At 45.9% G+C, this 25,501-nt stretch overlaps 1 protein-coding gene across 10 annotated transcripts in view; it reads right to left on the bottom strand.

Moving 5' to 3' along the window:
* Positions 1 to 25,501, bottom strand: part of PLEKHG1 (pleckstrin homology and RhoGEF domain containing G1) — a 298,003-nt gene that overhangs the window by 45,503 nt on the left and 226,999 nt on the right. For all 10 annotated transcript variants that reach the window (XM_033937870.1, XM_033937872.1, XM_033937873.1 and 7 more), the window contains 5 exons: positions 20,120 to 20,166; positions 15,623 to 15,773; positions 13,229 to 13,360; positions 1,267 to 1,449; positions 1,056 to 1,151 (listed from right to left, as the gene is read on the bottom strand). In XM_033937870.1, coding sequence (XP_033793761.1) covers positions 1,056 to 1,151; positions 1,267 to 1,449; positions 13,229 to 13,360; positions 15,623 to 15,773; positions 20,120 to 20,166 — 609 coding nt within the window. The remainder of the gene's footprint in view (positions 1 to 1,055; positions 1,152 to 1,266; positions 1,450 to 13,228; positions 13,361 to 15,622; positions 15,774 to 20,119; positions 20,167 to 25,501) is intronic.

Here is a 25,501-nt window from a genome sequence, read left to right as displayed (position 1 = left end):
TTCATCGAGTTCTCCTAATCTTTGTAATTTATGATGGAGTAAAAAATCAGTTCACTTGCACTCATTCTATACCACCCAGGATTTTGCAGACTTCAATCATATCTCCCTTCAGCCGTCTCTTTTCCAACCAGAAGAGCCCTAACCTCTTTAGTCTTTCCTCATATGAGAGGAGTTCCAGCCCCTTTATCATCTTGGTCACTCTTCTTTGAACCTTTTCTAATTCAGATATATGTTTTTTGAAATGCTGTTACCAGAATTGAACACAATACTCAAAGCGAGGTCACATCATGGAGTAATACAGAGGCATTATAATATTCTTAGTCTTATTTACCAGCTCTTTTCTAATAATTCTTAGCATCTTGTTTATTTTTTTGGTCGTCACCACACATTGGGTGGAAGGATTCAGCATTGTTTACGATGGCACCTAGATGTTTGTCTTGGATGCTGACTCCTAACTATGATTTAGATTATTCTTCCTAATGTGCATCATTCTGCATTTATTGACATAAAATTTCATCTGCCATTTGGATGCCCAGTCTTCCAATTTCCTAAGGTCTGCTTGCATTTTTCACAGTCCGCATGCATTTTAATAACTTTGAACAGTCTAGGCCCCCTTTCACAAAGGCGCATTAGCCGTTTTAGCGCACGCTAAATGCTAAGGCATCCATAGACTTATAACGGGCGCGTTAGCGTTTAGTGTGCGCTAAAACGGCTAACGCGCCTTTGTAAAAGGGGGCCTTAGAGTCATCTGCAAATTTAATCATCTCAACTCACCATTTTAATTTCCATATGATTTATAAATATGATAAATAGCAACAATCCCAGTACAGATCCTTGCAGCACTCCAAATATTTACCCTCCTCTATTGAGAAAAAATGGTCATTTAACCTTACCCTCTGTTTTCTGTCCAATAACGTAGTAAATGGCAGCAGATAAAGACCAATATGGTCTATCCAGTCTGCCCAAAAAGGTGGCCAGAGCTGTATATACCTCTCTGTGCAGGTGGCACTCCTCTGTTTGTGTGAAGGTCATTTAAGAGCAAGGTGTTTCCATACCTGCACCGTGTGCTGTAGCTTGGGATTCTTGTAATGAAAGACACTAAAGCTCAGAGGCTCCTTTGGTATTACTTCTACTAGCATGAGATTGCAACACTGAGAGAAAAAAAAGAGAGAGAGAAAAAAAACGTGTGGATGAATTGGCTCTACTTCTTAGACAAAGCAGAGAGAATTCTGCAAGTTCTGCTGCACTGGGAAGGGCGACACATACCAGAATGTGGGCTTTGTAGGTAAAGGTCTCGTCCCTTTTCTTTGTGATAAGGAGCAGCCTATCAAACAGAAACAAAGTGCGCTCATTTTTGACTCGCTGAAACCGGAATGTGCCCTCCAGAACCAGTTCCCCATAACTTGTCAGGTCTGGTCCTTTCCAGTTGGTGAGTAAACTCTGGATCTCCTGATAAAAGAGAAGCCAAAACCAAAAAAGCAACCAAATACATTAAAGGTACAACCTGAGTGGTGATATCTGTAGCAGAACCACCAAGAGTAAGAACATATGCTTATTTTTGTCCTGAGATACACTGCCGAGTGCTGCACGTACATTACAGGAAGAGATGCAGAGTTATTCTTCTACACTCTACTCTGACAAAAGCTCCCTAGCTGACTTCTAGCATGGCTTTGAAAATGGCATGGAATTATACACTACGGGCAATCAGGCTGTCAACTGTAGGCACAATAATGCTCTGTTTCGTGAGAGGTTTACACTATCCCGGCAAGATATCCCTACATGGAGAACATCTCATGAAACAAGAGCGATAGTACTATCCTGGCAAGATATTCCTGGAGAACCTTTCATGAAACAAGAGCATTAACATTACCCCAGCAAGATATCTGTTCATGGAAAATCTCTCACAAAACAAGAGCATTAACATTATCCTGGCAAGATATCCCCAGCCCCAAATGCTCATGAAAATGACACACCTTCATTTACAAATAAACAGAAATCAGCAAGATGTATTTTGGATGTAGTTCGTATTCACATTCATAAATCTGATGATTTATATTGTACTATGTAACTACGAGTGTTGCCTAATTTGCCAATTTGAATTGATTCACTTCGGTGAATCGATTTGTTTTCTAAAAAAATAGTGGTGGCCGTCCAACAGAGGCAGCCTTCTGAACATGCTGCTCCTGGCCTGCCCCACTGGGACCTTTCCTTTGCCACGTCACTGATGATGCCACTGATGAATCAGGAGAGGGAAGCCCTGGTGGGGCAGGACGCGAGCAGCTTGTTCACCGTGCTGCCTCTATTTGCAGGCCACTGCTGTTGCTACTTTAGGAGGCTCAAAAGGTGTGTGTGTGTGTGGGGGGGGGGTGGTAGAGAGGTGCTGCTGTACAGGGAGTTGAATGTAAAGCTGCTGCTCAGGGGGATGGATGGGAGGGATGAAAACCTGCTTCACAGGTGGATAGGAGGGAGGAAATCTGCTGCATAGGGGTTAGGAGGGATGGAAAGCTGCTGCATAGGAGGATAAGAGGGATGGAAAGCTGCTGCATAGGGGGATAGAAGGCTGCTGCACATGGGGGGATAGAAGGCTGCTGCACATGGGGGGATAGGAGGGATGGAAGGTTGCTGCTCATGGGGAATGGGACGGAGGGATGAAAACCTACTGCTCAGGGAGATGGGAGGGAGAGAAAGTGGCACCTACCACATACCATTCAAAGTTAGGTACCATTTGTGGAATTGCACCTAGTGGCGCCTAAATCGAGTTAGGATTTCTGAGATACAGGTGCCCTGTAGACTAGTGCTGGGCTCCCCAATTCTCCAAGGACCCTTGTAACTGTTTCTCTTAAGGGTCAATTTTTTTTTCACTTCACTTCTTTCTTCCTCTGGATTAGAACACTGGAAGGGCAGCTTTTTCCTTTTTTTTTTTCATTTCCATAAAGTTGGGCATCTCTGATAGTCACAACTCCTGCCAAGTTGTTCATTCACACTGAGCTCAGATCAAGGACCTTTTTCCCCTTGAAAGACTGTCCAATTTACTATTACTGAGTGAGGATACTTTCCAATCTATTGCTCTTTCACAAACAGCTACTGAAAAAAGTACCACCACAGAAACTATACTGTGTGGCCCTTTGAATCCACTGCAAAATTCAAAGACAGAAGCTTTGCTGGTTTCCTCTCCAGCTCTTTTTTTTTAGCCTGTAATAGGGGAAACTGATCTATCACTCAGCAACTAACCCTTTTAACCAGAATGTTTTCAGGCTTTTCTGATCAACACAGTGGAATATACCACTGCGACTCTTTCTAGAGGTGAGTGCCTGAGAAAATGGTTCAGTCCATTCACTGTCTTGTTAAGCACAATATGTACTTTGCTGGGAACAGCAGCGTAGCCAAGATTGGGCCTCGGGTGAAAAAGTTGAGATGGTGCCCCTTCCTATAACACCGTCACTCCCAAGGTAGTGGAGATTGAGGGAGGAAGCACATTTCCTAGAGCTGACATATTACAATGAATACATTCAGAAAAAAAAAACAACTCTTTTTTTCTAACTTTGCTGGTTGAGCATTGCTTTGGTCCAAGCATCTCTTCTGCTTTTATCTTAATTTTCTTCTAGGCCTTCCATCATTTTGCCATTTCTCTATGTCCACCATCTAACTTTCTTATGTGTCTCTATTCATCCAGTTCAGTCTCCCTTCTGTGTCCCTTTCCCTGTTCCCTCCAGAGCCAACATCTCTTTTGTGTCCCTGTCCCTTCTCATGTCATGCTTCTCTTCCTCCTGTGCCCCCTTGATCCCATCTACCTACTTACCCACTCACCTTCTATAGTCTGGCATCTCTCTCCTTTCCCTTCCCTCCCTCCCTCCAATTGTATCAACGTCTGTCCCCAGTCTATCCTCTCTTCCTTCTGCTCCCCCCCCCCCAAGTCTAGCATCCGCTCCCCTCTTCCTCATCTCTCTTTATTTCCTTCAGCCTCCCCCACCCCAGGTCTAGCATTTCTCTCCCTTTCTTCTTTGATCCAGGCTCTCCTCACCCCCATGTGCCTGGGTCTGGATTCTCCTCCCCCACTTCATGCACCTGTGTGGTTCTGGCATCTGCCTACCTCCATTCCCCCTGGTCCTCCAAATGCTGGCAAGTGATACCTAAGTCAAACTGCTCAGTTTCTGCTGTAGTTCTTAAAACCCTATAACCGGGACTAAAATGCCAACTAGGGAGGCTTAGCTTCTGAGGATATGTGAAGGAAAGTATGCTTGTGACTCTTAATGGCTATGAAGGGCAGGGAACTGTGAAAGGCAGTATGCTGACTGGCTGTATGTGTTATAACGTGGGTGTGACAGCATTTTGAGGGATGGAATATATGAACTAAATGTGACAGTGTGACTAAAGAGTGTGAAAGAACTAAATTTAACTTGTGTGAAGAAAGGGGGGGGGGTTAACTGAAGAGAAAAAAATGATGAAAATAAAAACAAGCACAAAGAAGGTGATAATGAAAGAAAAGGGAAGAGGCAGAAATAGATGAATTAAGAATATACAGTACTGATTATTTGTCAAGTGTTCACATATGCTTTAGCAATATTTTTCCTGTACTCATTCTTTGGTCTGCCTTCAAATTAAGATTTATTTAAATAATGATTTGGGGATTGGGGGGGGGGGGGGTTGGGGGTTTGCAGATGGATGCTAGATAATCAGGATGACAAATTGACTCATGGAGTGACAAGGAGCTGGTACGAGTGCTGGGACAAGACAGAGGAGAGGAATTCAGACCCAAAGGAAATAAGTAATGATAAGATTAACAGAAAGCGGAAACCAGAAAGGCAGTGAAGAAAAAGAGGTGACGGGGGAGGATAAAGTCAGAAGAATAGGAGGGGAGAAATTAAACAGAAAGAAGGAAATGACCTTGCCATTAACAAATGAGACACAAAAGCAATAATTTATTTTTATCCTTCCCCTCCCAATTTTGAATTTTTCTTCCCATTTCATGTGCTTTTAAATGTTGTTAACTTGGGCACACCAGATTGCTAGCTCTGTTTAGGTTGTTTAAATTCAAGCCTTGATCAATGCCTCTCATTGAGATGGAGGGGGATCACTACTGATCTGTTAACACTGAAGTAAGAATTTGCCACATAGTCTGTACTCAAGAACAGCATAGTGCAGGGATCTCAAAGTCCCTCCTTGAAGGTCGTAATCCAGTCGGGTTTTCAGGATTTCCCCAATGAATATGCATGAGATCTACGTGCACGCACTGCTTTCAATGCATATTCATTGGGGAAATCCTGAAAACCCGACTGGATTGCGGCCCTCAAGGAAGGACTTTGAGACCCCTGGCATAGTGATTGGAGTAAAGGGCTGAGAACTACAAAGCCAGGGTTCAAATCTAATGTCAGGCAAGTCATTCCTTTCTCCATTGCCTCAGGTCCAAACCTAGCAGCTAAGGTAAAATTATGTTCTTACCTGTTAATTTTCTTTCCTTTAGAAGCAGCAGATGAATCCAGAGACCAATGGGATAGCTCACATCTATCAGCAGGTGGAAATAGAGAAACTGATTAACAGGTGTACTTATTTGCTGGCACTCCTCCTGTCTCATCAGAATAGCTCCTTGCCCAAGCACATTTAACCATCAATAGGTATAGCATGTAAAAAACTTCTTTCCCAGAACATATCGCAAACAGCAATGATACAGAATACAATCATTAAGAACACCCAATCACTAAACGTCGCATACGAAACAACCGACAACCAAATACCAGAAAGGGTGGGGCTCTGGATTCATCTGCTGCTTCTAAAGGAAAGAAAATTAACAGGTAAGAACATAATTTTACCTTCCTTAGCAAAGCAGCAGATGAATCCAGAGACCAATGGGATGTAGCAAAGCAATCCTTAATCTGGGTGGGAAGCAAACGCCGCCTTCGCAACGACCGAAGCATTAAAAAAACCCTATCGCATGTGCCCGCACATCCATGCAGAGACGCGGAGAGAAGGTACTCTCGGAAGACCAGTTAGCCGTGAGACAAATCTCCTCCAAGGCAAAAAACCTCTGGGCCGAGCCCAAGAAGCAGCCATCGCTCCAGCAGAATGGTCATGAAGTTCAATCGCCACCCGCTCCCCCGCCAGTAGGCAAGCATAAAGAATGTCCTCCTGGACCTAATGAGCGAAGTAGGCATCGGATACCGCCATACGCCTGAGGCGTCCCTTGAAGAATATCAAAAGGAGATATAAACAACTAACAGTTGATAGAACCGAGCTCGCGGAGAACTCGACATACGTATCAAAAAATTGTAGTGAATAAAAGCACTACTCCCAATATCCCCTCCCAGGAAGAAGGAAGGAAAAAGCGAGCCTGACGGAAAAGAAAAGATGACACCCTCCTAGAAAGAAATAGTGGTACCAGCCGAACTGATACCCCATATTTTGGAAATCCGACATAGGAATACCCGTTGAACCAGTCCTGCCACATAGAAGATTGCAGAGCTGAAGCCATGGCCACAAGAACACCCTGCTCCACGGCACAGCCCTTTGGAATCCCCAAAGGACAAGGAGGAAATAAAGCCTTCGGTAAACTGCGAAGACATACGTGAGGAATGTACTCCAAATCTTGCTCTTCATGAGGTGCCTGAACATACCGCACTCTGTTTAGGGACTGAACTACATAAAGCTGAGAAGGAAACGAAGAGCAACCTACCCAGTCCTTGTAACTAGCCAAGAAAGGCTCCAGAAGCGGAAGGGAATTGAACGCTAAGCCCTTGGCAATACACTTGTGTTAAAAAAGGAACTCTGGAGTGGTTCAAACGTGAAGAAGCGCCCAAGAAAGGCAAAAACCGTCCAACAGGAAGCAGAAGCCACAGGAGAAGTCCGTAGCACCTGGATAAGAGAAGAAACAACCATCTTCGCATAACCCGTACACGTCAGCCAAGCTTCACCAAAAAACTAGGTTGTAATACTAAAGTAGTACAATATCCATGTGGATCGGACCCTAGGCGGGCAAAGCCGGAGACGCCAGGAAACTTCCCAGTCCAGCTGTCGAAAGACTCATCAAATCCGCATAGTAACGATGGCGCCGCCAATCCAGAGATTCTACAAATACTGTGCCCAGAAAGCGAGCTCGAAATGGCAAAACCAAGCCATCATCAGCCAGCGGAAAACACTGAAAAAGAGGAGGCAGAGGCGAGAAAGGAGCCATGGAGCCACCCCCTGGGCCTGCTGAAGAAGCTAGGAAGCTTAGAATTGAGAGACGAGGCCATGAGGTCTAGGACAAGGAGATCTCACGTCCAGAAAAAGCGCTAGAACGCCTGAGCCACAACACTCAACATCCAGGATGGAGAAGATCACACTATTACCCACATGCACACTTTCCAGAGCGTACACAGCGCTGTACACTGGAACCTACAAGAAAATGGGCCATGCTCAGATTCCGCGGAGAGAAAGTCTATCCAAACCCTGCCAACAGAAGATGAAGATGAAAGCCCCCCCATTGAAGCAGACCAACTTCACCTGCCAACTGAGGACAACACCTACTGCCTAAGCTGTAGAGAAATACCCCCATCCTAATACTGACCAAATGATCGGCGGTCATGAGCTAGTCCAGCAAAGACCGAGGCATGCCTTGAAAAGCGAAATCGCTCTGAGCCACCAAACATATAGAGCGGTGCAGGGGGAGCCTACCAAACATTTGGAGTCCTGAGATACCGGGAACTACTGGAACAACAGCGACTGCTGTAGCGGAAGAAGGGGAAAGCAAGCCGAAGTTCCCAGTGGAGTCAGGAATATGGATCCCAGAAACTGTACAGAATCCCATACTCTTAGTCATGGTAAGCGAAGAAGAAGACCAATCTGAGACCGAGACCCCACGCCCAAGTCTCCGGAAAGAAACACATGTCACTCCTATATGAATAAAAACATCACCCCGTTATACCTATAAATAGTACAGGAGAAAAAAAGCGCTGTGCAAATTCGAAGATGCACATGTAAAGAAATGAGGGAAAGATACCACCCTTTTCATGACAGTCAAATGGCCCGACTGGAAGTCGTCCGAATCAAGTAGGCGGTCAAGAAAAAAAAATTAGATGAATCGCCTGGCATCGCCAAAACGGAACCACCGCCCACATCACCTAAAATGTTCGCGAAGCCTTGGGTAGGTGAAATGGCATGTGCCAAAACCGAAAGCGCCGCTCCAAGAGAGGCAGGCATACCAAGTGCCCATTTGGAGTCCATAGAGAAAATGTAAATATATTCCCAGGTTGTATGCAGAAATGTGTAACCCCGAGAAACTAATTCAGCAGAACCGGATTTAGCCTGCCCAATGCCCCCATCTCGGGCACCATGCAGGAAGTGGAAAAACGTCCCTTAGTTCCCGAAGAACTGCAAGAACTGCCCCGAGGACCAGGAACACTGAAAAGGGAAACACAAAACAGAGAGACTCCAAGAACGCACTGGAAACCTGAGGAGGATGCAAAGATGCAAGCATCATGAAAAATCTACACCCCCCCCTGACCTGACAGTACCGCGTCTTCTCCCTCATGAGAAAGCCTGAAGAGACATTGGAAGAAGTCAAGATCTCCTCAGAATGAAGCGCAGAAGGTCAGGGAATGTCAGGATGAGACTGCCGGATCTGCAAGAAGAGTCTCCTAGGAAAAATCAAGTGTCACCCTGTAAAGAGGAATATACTGGAAACCATGAAAACAGTCCTAACACCATGCAACATGAGCTAAATACGTATGTCCGTTAAAGAGAAAAACGCACTAGACTCAATCAAGAGGCTGCATCTACCGCCCCATGGACAACAACAGCATCCTTATAGGTATCAGACAAAGCTCACATCGCTAATGAGAGCTTCAGGGATGAGGCTATCAGCCACAGAGCGCGCGTCCTCCGCGGGTTTGATAGAATAGTTAACCGGCTCCTGGTTAAAAGGAGGTCTTGTCTGGTCGGGGGGCCTATCTAGTATGTGCCATGAGAAAATGGTGACAGAAGAAACCAGCATGATAAGCATGGAAATCCGCAGTCCAGGCCCCCTCAGAAAGAGTGCCCTTAGGAAAAGTAGACAGACCCGGATGTCTGAAAGATAAGACACCCATTCCCAAAGAAAAAACGGGAGGGAATATTCAAACTGACATATAGCCCTGGTGTCCCCTACTGAGAGTCACTGCAAGGTGAAATGAACCCTCAAACAACCTGGAAAAACAGGGTGTACAGCCCCCTACGGCAGGAGAAGATGGTAGCCTCATAAGACTGCATAGAAGCCAGTAAAACACAGGACCTTGCATCACTCCTGAAATAAGAAAACCTAGCCCTGCCCGTAGGAAAAGGCAAGGCACCACCCGGCTACCACACTCCAGCCTTAGGTAGCATCTCACCAGGAAAACCTAATACGGTAGGATAAAAAGTCATTTCCATAGCGCTAGCAGACCCCCACCGCGCAGCCCGAAGGTGCAAGGAAGAGGAAAGCAGACAAACTGCCTAAGCACCAGACAGGTACCCCGGGAGAGAGGAGGAGAGATCCGAACTCAGATCCGGATATCCCTCCGTTGCTGACCTCCGTCAGTGAAAATCTGACTGCTGCCGGTCCAGTGCAGGAACAAGCTGCAACCCAGGAGCCAAGCACACCTTGTCACCCCCCTCTCCATCGTCCTTTGGCCAGTCAGGACGGCTCCCATGCCCGAAAAAAAACATATAGGCCCAAACAACAGCCTCGGGAGAGAGTCTATGGCCACAGTACTGGTAACTGAAACTCGCAGAAGCGGCCATGTCCAGCAATCGGGAGCTCGCAGAAAGCGCAGCGAGAGGAGAGATGTCATAACAGACAACAAAGACGCCACGGTGCTTCCGCCAGCGTCGGAGCACAAGCGCGGGCGTCCGGGCCTCCGGGCCTCCGAAAGGCACCGGCTCCATAAACAGTCACCCGCAGTGCAATTAAACACAGCTGCAGGATACTCCGTGCAAACAGCAGTCTCAGTGACCAGGCCATAACAATCAGGATACTTCCCCGCCCACGCAAGAAGACAAGCTCGCACCCCCTCACGCGGGAAGGCACCGGCCCCATTTTTTTTTTTTTTTTTTTAACTGAGCCCAAAAAATTTTCAAAATTAACTAGATTGCATATACAAACGTACATTCTCTAGCAACAGCAGGGAGCCCTCCATCGAACAAGTCCAGTTACATTGAAATTTAACAAAGCGGAGCCTCTGAGAAATAAATCATCCCATGATTGAGCCACTTGACCGCACCACTGCAGTTTTCACAAATCACCAAACATAAGATCACCAACAAAACCCGCAGCTCTAAGACAACGTCGAAAAACTAACACACCCAGCTCCAACATTACCAGAAATATAACCCACCGATGTAACATAAAAAGAAATACTCACAACCTGGTGGACAGGGCTTGCAGAGCTGGTAGACCCTGGCTGAGCCCAAAGACAGGGCAGAATCATACATAGCAAATGCGGTCTCTTTTTTTTTTTTAAAAGGGAAAGAAGAAAAAAATTAGAGACCAAGTTAAACCCTCTATCATTGGAGGGAGGGTGAGGCAGGGACAAGGGGGGGCCCAAGTGTAACCTCTAAAGCCGGCACCGTTTAGCCGGACACCCCTGTCTCACTGAAGAGAAAAATCTCAACAGGAGAAACAGAATGGCAGTCTCACTGAAGAGAAATCCTCAACAGGAGGTAATAAAGTTCCAGTCACAGCCAGAATCCAGGAGCTAGTTGAATAGCGACTTCAACCTGCTGGGAGATAGAGAATACTGATGAGACAGGAGGAGTGCCAGCAAATAAGTACACCTGTTAATCAGTTTCTCTATCTCCACCTGCTGATAGATGTGAGCTATCCCATTGGTCTCTGGATTCATCTGCTGCTTTGCTAAGGAATGCACTATTTATTTAGTTAGTTTTTCAGTTTTCTATACCATTCTTCCAGGGGAGCTCAGAGGGGTTTGCATGAATTTATTCAGGTACTCAAGCATTTTTCCCTGTCTGTCCTGGTGGGCTCATACTCTATCTAATGTACCTGGGGCAATGGGGGATTAAGTGACTTGCCCAGGGTCACAAGGAGCAGTGCATGATTTGAACCCACAACTTCAGGGTGCTGAGGCTGTAGCTCTAACCACTACACCACTCTAGAAATCATAATGTAGTAAAAGTAAGCCAAGTATAGGACAATCAAACCATTGTGACATCACTGATGAGGATGGCTCTCAGGCATTGGTAGAATGAGGCATTATGACATCACAATACCAACTCTGGTTACCAGAGACAGAAACTTGTCACACTATTTATGTATTCAATTTTCTATACTGTTCTCCCAGGGGAGCTCAGAACAGTTTACATGAATTTATTCAGGTACTCAAGCATTTTTCCCTGTCTGGCCCGGTGGGCTCACAATCTATGTAATGTACCTGGAGCAATAGAGGGATTAAGTGATCTGCCCAGGGTCACAAGGAGCAGCGTGGGCTTGAACCCACAACCTCAGGGTGCTGAGGCTGTAGTTTTAATCACTGCGTCACACTCTCTAGAGCAGGGGTAGGGAACTCCGGTCCTCGAGAGCCATATTCCAGTTGGGTTTTCAGGATTTCCCCAATGAATATGCATTGAAAGCAGTGCATGCAAATAGATCTCATTCATATTCATTGGGGAAATCCTGAAAACCCGACTGGAATACGGCTCTCGAGGACCGGAGTTCCCTACCCCTGCTCTAGAGTCATGTGCTTACAGGAGTAGGCTAATGGTTAGGGTAGTGGCCTGAGAACCAGGAGAAATAGGGCTAGATTTTCACTGTAGCTCCTTGTGACTCTGGGCAAGTCACTTAACCCTCCATTGCTCCAGGTACAAAATAAGTACCTGAATATAATATATAAACTTCTTTGATTGTAACCACAGAAAGGTGGTGTATCAAATCCCATCCCATTTCCCTTTTCTTTCTAACATAAGCATGATGCACAATTTTTATTTGCCAAGACAGTAAACAAATTATATGCAAACAGGACACACACATGCACAAGATTCTTCCCTAAGAGTAGCTGGTGCTGTGCATATTTGAGCAGAAAAAATAAACTGGTACAGATCTGTGCATGTACTGGAATGCTATTCTGAATACACAGTTTTTGTGATGTTGATATTTATGTGCAGATTCCAGCACACACAATTTTTTCTCTTGTGCTCAGATCTGTGCTCGCAATTGCATCGTCCCTTTACTCCAAAGCATCACTCCCCCTCCCCTCTTCTCTTCTTTTCACCCTTGCTCTTCATGGAGGCCACAAAGAAAGCCGAGAGGTCCTGTATGCTTGCGGAAAAAAAGAAAAAGTGGCATTCTTAAGCAAGCAAAACCTTCTATGCCTCCTCAGATATGGCATTAAAACCTTGGTGGTGTACTCAGCTTTACAGTCCTCTGCGCAGTTCACTGCATTGGGTGGAAGAGCTAATAGCCTCATGATCATCGATTTTAACATGCTGGGTGCTGGTATCTAACCAAACGCTTTGTGCAGTTAGCTTTTGCGCAACCCTCTTTCCATCTCGTGTGCCCACAAAATAGTGGGCAGACATCATGCTAACCCACGCTAATGTCTCTGCACTTTTGCTGTATCAGCTTCTTAGATTGTAAGCACTCCATGCTTACACAACCATACATGCCTTCTTGTCAGCACGCATACTTTAAAAGGTGCAATCCCTAGGACAGCGGTTCCCAAACCTGGTCCTGGGGGCACCCCAGCCAGTCAGATTTTCAGGAAATTCACAATGAATATTCAAATGAGAGATTTGCATACAGTGGAGGCAGTGCATGTAAATCTCTCTCATGAATTCATTGTCGATATCCTGAAAACCTGACTGGCTGGGGTGCTCCGGTGATCAGGTTTGGGACCCACTGCCTGCCCTATGGCAATTTTATAAAGTCTTTATATGTGACAAAATATCTTTATAAAATTACCCATAAATGTATAGTCTCTGATGAGCTGCATTGGTCCTACTGCGTTTGCAATTCCTTTAGTCGCAACAATGTAAGAATTGTCCCAAAATTTTGATGCTTGAGCGTTTCAGACCACACAGTTCTCATCTCAAATATGTGCCCGGTTCCCAGTTTTGGATTATTCCTTTCCATACAAGATACCACAACAAGCAAAGAATCATAAGTAGCTGACGAACGCAGTAAATAAGTTAAAAATAAGTGAAAGGTACAGAAAAAAAAATGATCCAGTAAACTGAATTTCAAAGAATTTAAGGAAAGAATCTATGGCTGCAAACTTAGAGAACCCACCTGCAGCCGAATCGCATGTTCATGTTTCCGCTTCATGTCGTTAATGTGCCACGCCACTCTCTGCATTGTGTCAATGGCATCCAATACTACATCGTAACCTTCAGTGTCCTTGTCAAGGTGATTTGCTATTTCCTGATAAGAGGAGATCAATAGAGAAGCATTTCCAAGCTTTACTTTTCAACTCAATGCAATATTGACAAGGCCATTACTGAACCTCAGGTGCTCTGGGGTTGGAATCATAAAGAGATCAATCCATCCCAGACAGAGATTATGAGAAACTCAACAAATATTGTGTTCAGAGTGGAAAACCACATTTCCCAGAATTAGGACTTCAAAGAAACAGCAGTAGACACAGACAGACTTTGGCCACCACTGTTCCAAGTTTTCATAATTATTGCAAACATGCAGTCCCTCTCTTCTTGCCCAAAACACAAGCAGTATCATAAGCAGCCCTTGTGAAATCCAACAAGGATAAAGTGGACAACTTAAATTAATTTTATTGCATTTGGCTTTCATTTGTGACCTGCAGCTCTCCTGAGCTATCTTGTTTTGCCTCACGTACACTTTACAAGAGAATCCTAGTCCCGTGCCCAATACAACCCCAAACAAACAAGCTAAGATGGCTTTCAAAATTCAAAGCCCACCTCCTCAACCACCCTTCCTGCCCTTAGTGTCAGTATATCAGTACTTCTCAACCCTCTCCTGACACATTTTCATGAAATACATGTGTATATAACGGGTCTTCAGTATATTCAAACCCATTTCATGCATATTCCTTCTGGTAACCTGAAAACTCTACTGGCTAAGTGTGCCTCTAGCAGAGGGTTAAAGGGAATGGGAATGGGATTGGGACTTATATACTGCCTTTTTGTAGTTTTACAACCACACTCAAAGTGGTTTACATACAGGTATTTCAAGCATTTTCCCTACTTGTCCTGGTGGGCTCACAATCTATCTAATGCAGGGGTGTCAAAGTCCCTCCTCGAGGGCCACAATCTAGTTGTGTTTTCAGGATTTCTCCAATGAATATGCATGAGATCTATTAGCATACAATGAAAGCAGTGCATGCTAATAGATCTCATGCATATTCATTGGGGGAATCCTGAAAACCCGACTGGATTGCGGCCCTCGAGGAGGGACTTTGACACCCCTGATCTAATGTAAAAAACATTGCTTTAAAAAACTTTTCTGCCTGTGATATATAGTACTATCTGGACCATAAACATCTGAAAAACTCTTCCTGCTTAATATGAATACATGGATCCAATTTTAGTGATTAGCACCATGTTACAGTTTCCCTCAGGGATGGATATTCAAAAAGCACTCATATGTTCAGAGCTGCACCTAGCACATAAATGTTTTTTAAAATATCTAATCTCATTAGCCCCCCCTTTTACAAAGCTGCAAAAGCGTTTTTTTTTTTGTTTGTTTTTTAGCACAGGCCGGTGTGCTGAATGCTCTGCGCTGCTCCCAACGCTCATAGAGTTCTATGAGCATTGGGAGCAGCGCAGAGCATTCAGTGCACTGGCCTGTGCTAAAAACCGCTATTGTGGTTTTGTAAAAAGGGGGGGGGGGCGGTATATGTTTGAAATGTACATAAAGAAAAAGAGGCATTCTGGGGGGTCTTCCAAAGTCAGCACACTTCTTGTATGCTTAGTTTATACATACAGTAGTCAATAGTCTAAAGGATTTAACTGGACAGCAGAAGCTACTGCCCGATTAAACCCCACTGATTTGGCCAGGTAGTGCCGCTGAATATTGCTACTAATCAGCCATTCTCGGGTGGTCCGGGGGTGGAGGTTGGGTGGACCTGCAACTTAAGTTAGTGGTGTTGTTTGGTAAGTAGATGAAGTTAGGTCAGCAAATCAGCTGTCTTAATTTTATCTGTCAAATTAACTGGGCACAGGTCTGAATATCAGACCTGGATAACTTCCAGGTGATCACATGTATCTGGATATTCAATGCCGGAACTTACGTATTGAATATCAGGAATTAGTTCAGCCCATGGTTGTGAGTGGCTTACACATCGCTTACAGTTTCAGGCTATCATCACCATAAATTTTGATATCTGGCTTGTTTATGCTGCTAGAAAAGCAGTTATTGTAAATTCAGTGGCATGGCAACATGTATAATCTATCTGTACAAGTGCTATTATTTGGTGCTTATACATGCAGTCTTTAAAAATAAGAACATCTACATCTACACAGCAGCTCTTAATTAACGCATAGCGATGTTGAATGTATGAAAAATAGAAAAACATTCAACTCCAATCCTCATCTGCTCAAATAATGTCATCCTGTGGCTGCCTCCATCTCCTCCACTCCCTCTTCACATTACTGAGTGCATGGCATAAGAGTGGCAGCATCCCAGACCTTCCTCCTGCAAAGCGCTTACGTGCAAAAGGAGGTGATACTTCAGGATCCGCTGGACAGGTTTGAGGAGATAGGCCCCCAAGGGCAGAGAGTGCTGCAAGACCTCCTGTCGTTCTCGAAAGAACTTGGCCAGATTTTTGTTCCTCATACAGTCCGTCAGCACAGCCACAGACCTGCAAAAACAGATACCGGAAAACTCTAACGTGGTCAATATTTTCATAGTGCTAGAAGCTTCAAATTTATTAACTGCGGCGTTACAATAGGAAAACATTTGTTAGCATTACAAAACAATCAAAGCTAAGTGATTATTGGCATTCTAAGATATTTCTACTCGGTGGACTTTAGCTCACCTGTAGAAGAAACAGAAGTCATTTGAAATGTTTTATGGCACCGTTTAGTATAAAAAGTAAGGTGCAATTCCTTTAAAACCATGCCCACATTACTGTAGGGGAAATGTGGACAATTGCTTTGAGGTGCCAACTACTTAAACCTAGAAGAGCCAAATGCCCCCAGAATTAGGGTTATTCACTTTAAAGGAGCAACACCATGGTACTGAATTAAAATGGGGAGAGGAGCTCCAGCAGTTTCCATTAGATTCTCATTGCTGACAACGTGCTCAAACGCCTGGTCAGCACACAGATAATTTCACCAGGCTGCAATTCTCTTCATTCACACTAACCACAGCTAGTTTCAACACTCCTTCATAGCCAATATCTTCCTCGACAAGGGCCTCTTGTTTTGTGGGTTATTCTGCTGCATCAGGAGGTGAAATTTAGAAGCTAAAGTGATGGATGTTGGGATTATTTAGTAGCTTTTTGATAACAGACAGTTGAGTTCGTTTTTCCTGTTTTTGGGTACGGGAATTTGTTTTTAGTAATTTTTGTTCCAACCAGTTTTTTTGGAAGAAGATGTTCTATGTTTGAATAATTTTTGGTAGAGGTGCTTTTTTTTTTTTTTTGGGGGGGGGGGGATATATAAAAGCCAATGATATATTGCTGTACTCCTTGAGAGCATAGTTGTTAAGAATAGCCTTACTGGATCAGACCAATGGTCCATCTAGCCCAGTATCCCGTCTTCACGGAGGCCAATCCAAGTCACAAGAACCTGGCAAAAACCCAAATAGTAGCAGTACCGTATTTTCGCGGATATAACGCGCACCATTGTAAAACGCGCACAGGGGTATAGCGCGCAGAAATCACGATGATATGTACAAAAACTTTTCTATACCGCGCTCAGGCATATAACGCGCATGCTGCCCGACTCTCCTCTGGCCACCCCGACTCTCCTTTCGCTCTCCCCGACTCTCCTCTGGCCACCCCGACTCTCCTTTCGCCCTCCCCGACTCTCATCTGGTTGCCTCGACTCACCCTGACTTTCGGTGCACTGCCCCGACTCTCCTCTGGTTGCCCCGACTCACCGTTCACCCGCCCTGACTTTCGGTGCACTGCCCCGCCTCTCCGTGCCTGTCCCCCTTGAAGTCCTGTCCCCCCTTGAAGGTCTGCCTGTCCCCCCTTGAAGGTCTGCCTGTCCCCCCTTGAAGTCCTGTCCCCCTTGAAGGTCTGCCTGTCCCCCTTGAAGATCTGCCTGTCCCCCCTTGAAGTCCTGTCCCCATCCTGAAAGCCTGATGCCCCCCCTCGACGTCCGGTTCTTCTCCCCCCTCGGCAGGACCACTCGCACCCCCACCCCGAAGGACCGCCGACTCCCCGACAATATTGGGCCAGGAGGGAGCCCAAATCCTCCTGGCCACGGCGACCCCCTAACCCCACCCCGCACTACATTACGGGCAGGAGGGATCCCAGGCCCTCCTGCCCTCGACGCAAACCCCCTCCCCCCAACGACCGCCCCCCCCCAAGAACCTCCGCCCGTCCCCCAGCCGACCCGCGACCCCCCTGGCCGACCCCCACGACACCCCCACCCGCCTTCCCCGTACTTTGTGTAGTTGGGCCAGAAGGGAGCCCAAACCCTCCTGGCCACGGCGACCCCCTAACCCCACCCCGCACTACATTACGGGCAGGAGGGATCCCAGGCCCTCCTGCCCTCGACGCAAACCCCCCTCCCTCCAACGACCGCCCCCCCCCCAAGAACCTCCGACCGACCCGCGACCCCCCTGGCCGACCCCCCCACCCCCCTTCCCCGTACCTTTGGAAGTTGGCCGGACAGACGGGAGCCAAACCCGCCTGTCCGGCAGGCAGCCAACGAAGGAATGAGGCCGGATTGGCCCATCCGTCCTAAAGCTCCGCCTACTGGTGGGGCCTAAGGCGCGTGGGCCAATCAGAATAGGCCCTGGAGCCTTAGGTCCCACCTGGGGGCGCGGCCTGAGACACATGGTCGGGTTTGGCCCATGTGCCTCAGGCCGCGCCCCCAGGTGGGACCTAAGGCTCCAGGGCCTATTCTGATTGGCCCACGCGCCTTAGGCCCCACCAGTAGGCGGAGCTTTAGGACGGATGGGCCAATCCGGCCTCATTCCTTCGTTGGCTGCCTGCCGGACAGGCGGGTTTGGCTCCCGTCTGTCCGGCCAACTTCCAAAGGTACGGGGAAGGGGGGTGGGGGGGTCGGCCAGGGGGGTCGCGGGTCGGTCGGAGGTTCTTGGGGGAGGGCGGTCGTTGGAGGGAGGGGGGTTTGCGTCGAGGGCAGGAGGGCCTGGGATCCCTCCTGCCCGTAATGTAGTGCGGGGTGGGGTTAGGGGGTCGCCGTGGCCAGGAGGGTTTGGGCTCCCTTCTGGCCCAACTACACAAAGTACGGGGAAGGCGGGTGGGGGTGTCGTGGGGGTCGGCCAGGGGGGTCGCGGGTCGGCTGGGGGACGGGCGGAGGTTCTTGGGGGGGGGGGGGGTCGTTGGGGGGAGGGGGTTTGCGTCGAGGGCAGGAGGGCCTGGGATCCCTCCTGCCCGTAATGTAGTGTGGGGTGGGGTTAGGGGGTCGCCGTGGCCAGGAGGGTTTGGGCTCCCTCCTGGCCCGATATTGTTGGGGAGTCGGCGGTCCTTCGGGGTGAGGGTGCGAGTGGTCCTGCCGGGGGGGGGGGGATGTATCGGACGTCGGGGAGTCGGCCGGGCAAGAGGGCTTGGGCTCCCTCTTGCTCCGATCGTGGATGCGGGTGCGGGTGGGAGCGCGTGCGAGCGGTCGTTCGGGGTGGGGGTGCGAGCGGTCCTGCTGGGGGGGTGAATCGGGCGTCGGGCGGGGTGGGAACTATGTTTAAAAACTTTTGTATACCGCGCTCAGGCATATAACGCGCGAGGGGTATGCGCGGTACGTAAAATCACGTATAACGTGCGCGTTATATCCGCGAAAATACGGTAGTCCATGCCACTGATCCAGGGCAAGCAGTGGCTTCTCCCATATCTGTCTCAACAGCAGACTGTGGAATCTTCCTCCAGGAACTTGTCCAACCCCTTTTTTAAAACCAGCTACATTAACTGCTATTACCACATCCTCTGGCAACGAATTCCAGAGCTTAACTATTGTTGTGGCATTGTGCCGGTGTCTGTGCTCATTGAGTCTTTCAGGCTCTAGATATGAGAAAATGAATGCTGACATGTTGGGGTATAGCAATTTATTTAAATTGGTTTGGGGACCACTGACATCTTTTATTTCTTCATTATAGTTGTCTTTTGTCTTTAATTTTTTTTATATCCGTACACATCCAGGGAAGGGTGAGGGTGGGAGGAGGGATACATTTATCTTAATTTTAGCCCTTTGAGTACATACATCCAGGTGGGAAAAGTTATTGAAAGAATCTATGTATTTATGTTTTTGTTGACTATTTATTGGATGGGTGGGTGGGTTTAAATGCTCATGTATATCTGTAAGATAAATGTGCTTTTCTTGATTTATTATGTTTATATACTTCTGTATTGCACTGTTGATATATGAAAATCAATAAAGATTTAAAGTAGAGTCTTTCAGGCTGATTGATAATTTGTAATAATATTTCCCTCCCATAAAAGGAAAAGAACTCGGTTAACACACGCGATTCTGATTTTTTTGTATTTAGGTTATACTATGAGTGTGTTCCCTTAGTATATACTGTATGTTAACTGAACCACTCATCCAATCCAGAACAAATAAAACCTTTTCCAAGATGACTTTATTTTCAACAGCCACCTGTGCACTGAGGCAATACTGGAGAAAATAAAGACAGCTTCATTTAGCTCATTCATTCAACAGCAATTCGTCAGAGGGCTGGAACCGATACTTATACTCTGATATATTATATATGGAGATGTGGCTGCTGAATTGAAGGAAATGACCGAGGACATAGAACAACACAGGAGTACAATGGACTTCCCTTTAGCCTATGTAATCTTCTGGGACACAATAGCTTCAGACTTTTTATTCCCTCGTTCAGCTTTTCCCTTGCACAATCTTAATGAAATCTCTGCTCCCAAACAGCCTTCTTCATATGGGAAAATATCTTTGTTTAGGCTATTTTACAGGGCATACCATGTGTGTATACCATAATTCCCATTTAGCTAGAAGAAACTTCAGAACCTGATACAGGATTAAATGCATAATGGTCTCCTACCTTGGATAGTTGGTACAGTATTGTGTATATATATGGAAATCTTCACTCTGGAGAGAGGGAGAGATTTAAAACCTTTTTCAATCAGATACACAAACATTTCCTCAAAGCCAGTTTTACTATAGCACAGACACGGGATATTTGCTAACTCATACTCCAGCAGTCTGGCTCTATGGCTGAGTGGCAGTAGCTGAATTTGCCTGGTATTCTGTGTATAAAATATTATGGATTAAACCAGTGTCCCACAAACTTTGTCGAGCCGTGGCTCAAGGCACCCAGAAGTGCACGGATGTCGCCTTGATGACATCACATGCATGCATGCATGCAGGCCCTCCAGACGGGCCCTGAGCCACCAGAGGGTGAGGGGGCAAGCAGGGAAGAGGGCCGAAGAAGCGGCGCAGGCTTATTGCCTACAGGACATGCCTCTCGCAGCAAGAGGCACGTCCTGTAGGCAGTCAGCTGGCACCTCTCCTCCCCCACCCCCCCAGTGTGTCACGATACACCTGAATCTCAGGAGGCACACGGTTTGCGATACACTGGATTAAACTGTAATAAGTTTTCCCCAAGGACAGAAAGTGAAGAAAAAAACCCTAGCAGTGGCTGGATTGAAGTCTTCAATAAGCATACGATGGCATGCAAAATCCCCTTCAGCTGTCACTCTCTGTCAATGCAGCGGAAGGCTTTATCTGGGTTCCTTTATGCTATCAATCTGGTTACTGCCTTTTCTTTTTCTATTATGCCCTCTACCTTTTTATGCAGAGATAATGAGTTTGCAGGATAACTTATTAATGTACTTACTTATAAAAGTAAACAATAAAAAAAAAAAGGTCAGGAAAGTTAAGGGGCGGGGGGAAGTATCAGTCTTCTATAATCAAGCAGATAATACCTGGTCCAATTTACTTAAGCGTGTTATTAATGGCCGCTTATCATGTAAACACATTAAAGAGGAAGTTTATCTTGAATAATAAATTTTACTATCAGATCATAAAAATGTTCAGAGGGAACGGGGAACAAAAGACCTCAAAGATGACAAAAAAACAACTGAACCACTGCTGCCAGTGTACAAAGAAAGCACTTTGCACTCCCTCTTGCTCTTTGGTCAGAATACAATTTGCAGGCTTCACCTTTTGATTTCAAAGAGCTAAATTAGGTTTCCTTTGGCAGAAGAAATTCCTAGAGAAAATAACGTTTTTCAGTTTATGTTTATATTTATTAAAAGATTTGCTATACCATCCCTGGAAACTTATATGAGATAAATGCCAACTTGAAATACAGTGGTACCTTGGAATCCGAATGCCCCAGAACTCAAATATTTTGGAATACGAACTTTCTTTTGTAGCAAATTTTGTCTCGGAATCCGAACGCTGCTTTGGAATCCAAACATGCGTTGCACAGCCCAAAGCTTCCCCTCTAACACAGCTTCCTGTTTCCGCCTGGGAGGAAAACTTTGGGCTGCGCAATGGTTGCAGTTCCTGTATGCTTGGATCTTGCTGCCTCTGCCACGTGGGACCGATCTTGCTGCTTCTTCCTGGGAGATCCGATCTTGCTGTGTCAGCCACGTGGGCCCGATCTTGCTGCTTCTTCCAGGGGGACCCAATCTTGCTGTGTCAGCCAAGTGGGCCCGATCTTGCTGCCTCTTCCAAGAGAACCCGATCTTGCTGCCTCAGCCAGGGGGACCCACTCTTGCTGCCTCAGCCAGGGGGACCCAATCTTGCTGCCTCTGCCAAGAGGACCCAATCTTTCTGCCTCTGCCAAGGGGACCTGATCTTGTAGTTTCTGCAACTGGGCCAATCTTGCTGCCTCTGCCAAGGGGACCTGATCTTGCTGTTTCTGCAACTGGGCCAATCTTGCTGCCTCTGCCAAGGGGACCTGATCTTGCTGTTTCTGCCATGTGGGTCCGATCTTGTTCCTGCACAGCCCTCAGGCCACCTATATTAGCCATGTGTCCAGCGTAAAATAAAAGCAAGCGGAAAGCTGTTAGAGCTACAATTGAAGTTAAGAAAGAGTTTATTGCTAAGCATGAAAGCGATACACGACTACGTGTGGTTGATCTGGCTGCTATGTTTGGGATACCTACATCGACTGTGTGTTCAATTTTGAAAAATAAAAAATCTATCAAAGCAGATAATATTGCCAAAGGGGTTACTACACTGACCCCTAGGAGATCAAAAAGCATGGAAGAGATGGAAAAACTGCTCTATATTTGGATTAATGAAAGACAGCTTGCTGGTGATGTGATTTCAGAGACAATCATTTGTGAGAAAGCCAAAGTTCTTCACGATGATCTAGTGAAAGGCCTTCCTGATACTACTGATGAAAAGGAGGAGTTTAAAGCCAGTAGAGGGTGGTTCGAGAACTTTAAGAAAAGGACTGGGATCCATAGCATTGTTATGCATGGGGAGGCAGCATTTCTAATGTTGAAGCAGCTGAAAAGTTTGTAAAGGAGTTTGTGATCAGTGAGGGCTATGTTTCGAACCAAATGTTCAATTGTGATGAAATTGGCCTCTTTTGGAAAAAGATGCCCAGGCGAACATACATCTCAAAGGAAGAAAAGTCTGTACCCGGCCATAGGCTAATGAAAGACCACCTTACTCTTTTGGTGTATTGTAATGCTAGTGGGGATTGCAAGATCAAACCTCTCCTTGTATACCATTCAGAAAACCCACAGGTCTTTACGAAGAACAATATCATTAAGAGCAAACTTAATGTTATGTGGAGATTGAATGTGGAAGCATGGGTTACCAGGCAGTTCTTCATTGAATGGATACACGAGGAGTTTACTCCTCATGTAAAGGCTTATTTGCAGGAGAAAAACCTCCCGATCAAGGCTCTCCTTGTTCTTGACAATGCTCCTCCACATCCACCAGGGCTAGAGGATAATTTGGTGAGCGAATATAGCTTTATCAAGATCAAATTTTTGCCCCCCAATACCACTCCTCTTATACAGCCAATGGATCAGTAGGTGATCTCAAACTTCAAAAAATTGTACACCAAGGCTATGTTCCAGAGATGTTTTGAAGTTACAAATGAAACGGAACTGACTCTACGAGAGTTCTGGATCACTACAATATCCTCCATTGCCTAAGAATCACTGAGAATGCATGGAGGGAAGTGTCTTTGAAAACATTGGTCTCTGCCTGGAAAAACCTCTGGCCAGAATGTGTTGCTGAAAGGAACATTGAAGGCTTTGAAGAACCACCTGTTGTTCCTAACATTGTATCTCTGGGCAAGTCCATGGGTTTGGAAGTCAGCGAAGAGGATGTCACCGAGTTAGTGGATGATCACAAGACAGAGCTGACAACGGAAAAGCTTCAGCACCTCAATCAGCAGCAGCAGAAAGAAGTAGCCCAAGAAATTTCTTCAGGGGAGGAAGAGGGAGATGCAGGTACCATACCCACAGCTGAAATCAAGGATCTGCTCAGCATGTAGTCAAAACCACAGGCAGTCATAGAGAAGTGGCACCCCAATAAAGCCCTTGTTAACAGGTGTGTTAACTTATTCAATGATAATATCATTGAACATTTTAGAAAAGTTCAAAAAGGTCGTCATCATCAAACCAAGAGGCGAGGTGGCAAGACTAATCTGTAATAATCAAAAATCCATCCCAGATATACGTCTTGATACATCAGGAATCTCCTTAACAGGGGATGGAGGTGTGCTGAAAGAGGACAACTGGACACAGATCACCAGACCCTCCAAAATGAACCTCACTACCCTTTCTATTGAAATGAAGAACCAGTTTGCAGCCCTGGAGGTAGAGGATATAAAAATATCTCAAGAAGAAAAGGAAATAAAGCTCAAAAACCTCAAACCTGCTAAATTAGTAGCCAATAAGAAGCAAAAAATAGTGGTGGTTGGCAATTCTCGTCTGCCAAACGGACATGATGTCAAAAGAGGAGTGCTGTTTGATTGATGCAATAATTCGAGATGTAGCTAAATGTTTGCTGAGACTCATCAAGCCTAAGGATCATTAACCTATGCTGATCATCCATGTTGGCACAAATGCTAGGCATCCACCTAAAAGTATCAAGAGTGACTTTCATTGCCCTGGGTGCAGTTGGGTGCACAGGCGAAGTTCTTGTCGATCCTTCCTGCTGTGGGCAAAGGACAGAAAGGGGAACTCATATCCTGGAGCTGAATGCATGACTGCATGGATGATATCTAATACTACTTATCATTTCTATAGCGCTGCTAGATGTACGCAGCGCTATACATTAGGCCATTCAAGACATGGTCCCTGCTCTGAAAAGCTCACAATCTACTTAACAGACAAACATGACAAGTAGGAGGTTGGGGAGTTTAGCAGGCATGAATACCTAACAGCAAATGGGAGTTAGGAGTTGAAAGCAAACTCAAAGAAGTAGGTCTTGAGCCTGGATTTGAATACAGCCAGGGATGGAGCTTTCAGGGATTCTGTTCCAAATGTAAGGCGCAGCAAGAGAGAAGGAACAGAGTCTGGAGTTGGCATTAGTGGAGAAAGGTATTGATAGGAGAGACTTATCTGATGAACGGAGTTTCCAGTGAGGCGTATAGGGAGAAATATTGAGGAGCTGAAGAGTGAATGCATTTGTAAGTCAGTAAGAGGAGTTTGAATTGTATGTGGCAATGGATAGGGAGACAATGGAGTTTTTTGAAGAGAGGGGTGATATGGGTATAGTGACTCTGATGGAATATAATTTATACATCAGAACTGAAGGGGGAGAGAGGCGGTTATAAGGAAGACCTGTGAGAAGCAAGTTGCAGTAATCGAGGCAAGATGTGATAAGGGTGTGGATAAGGGTTTTGGTGGTGTGCTCACAGAGAAAGGGTTAGATTTTGGTGATATTATACAGAAAGAAGCAACAGGTTTTGGTGGTCTGCTGGATTTGTGCAAAGAAGAGAGAAGAGTCAACCATGACCTTGAGGTTGTGAACCAATGAGACAGGGAGGATGAGAGTGCCATCCACAGAAACAAAAGAGTGGAGGGAGAGAAGAGGTAGGTTTAGGTGGAAGGACAAGTAACTCAATCTTGGTTATATTTTGACTTAGGTGGCAGTAGAATATCCAGGAAGTGATGTCAAGACAGGCAGGCTGAGACACAGGCCTGGATACCTTTAGAGATTTCTGGTGTGGAGAGGTAGGTCTGGAAGTCATCAGTGCAGAGGTAATATTGAAAATCATGGAAGGAGATCAGAGTGCCAAGGGAATGAGTATAGACTGAGAAGAGAAGGGAATAACAGGACAGAACCCTGTGATACCCTGACTGATAACGAGGTAGGAGTGGAGGAGGATCCACTACTGTAAAGGTGTAGTGTGAGAGAGAAGAGTAGAGAAAAGAAAGCCCTGAAATCTAAGTGAAGACAGTGTATCAAAGAAAAGGTGCTGATCTACAGTGTTGAAAGCAGC

The sequence above is a fragment of the Geotrypetes seraphini genome, chromosome 3 (assembly GCF_902459505.1).
Source record: "Geotrypetes seraphini chromosome 3, aGeoSer1.1, whole genome shotgun sequence".
NCBI lineage: Eukaryota > Metazoa > Chordata > Amphibia > Gymnophiona > Dermophiidae > Geotrypetes > Geotrypetes seraphini.
Note: the sequence above shows the minus strand (reverse complement) of the source record. Positions and strands in the feature narration are given on the sequence as shown.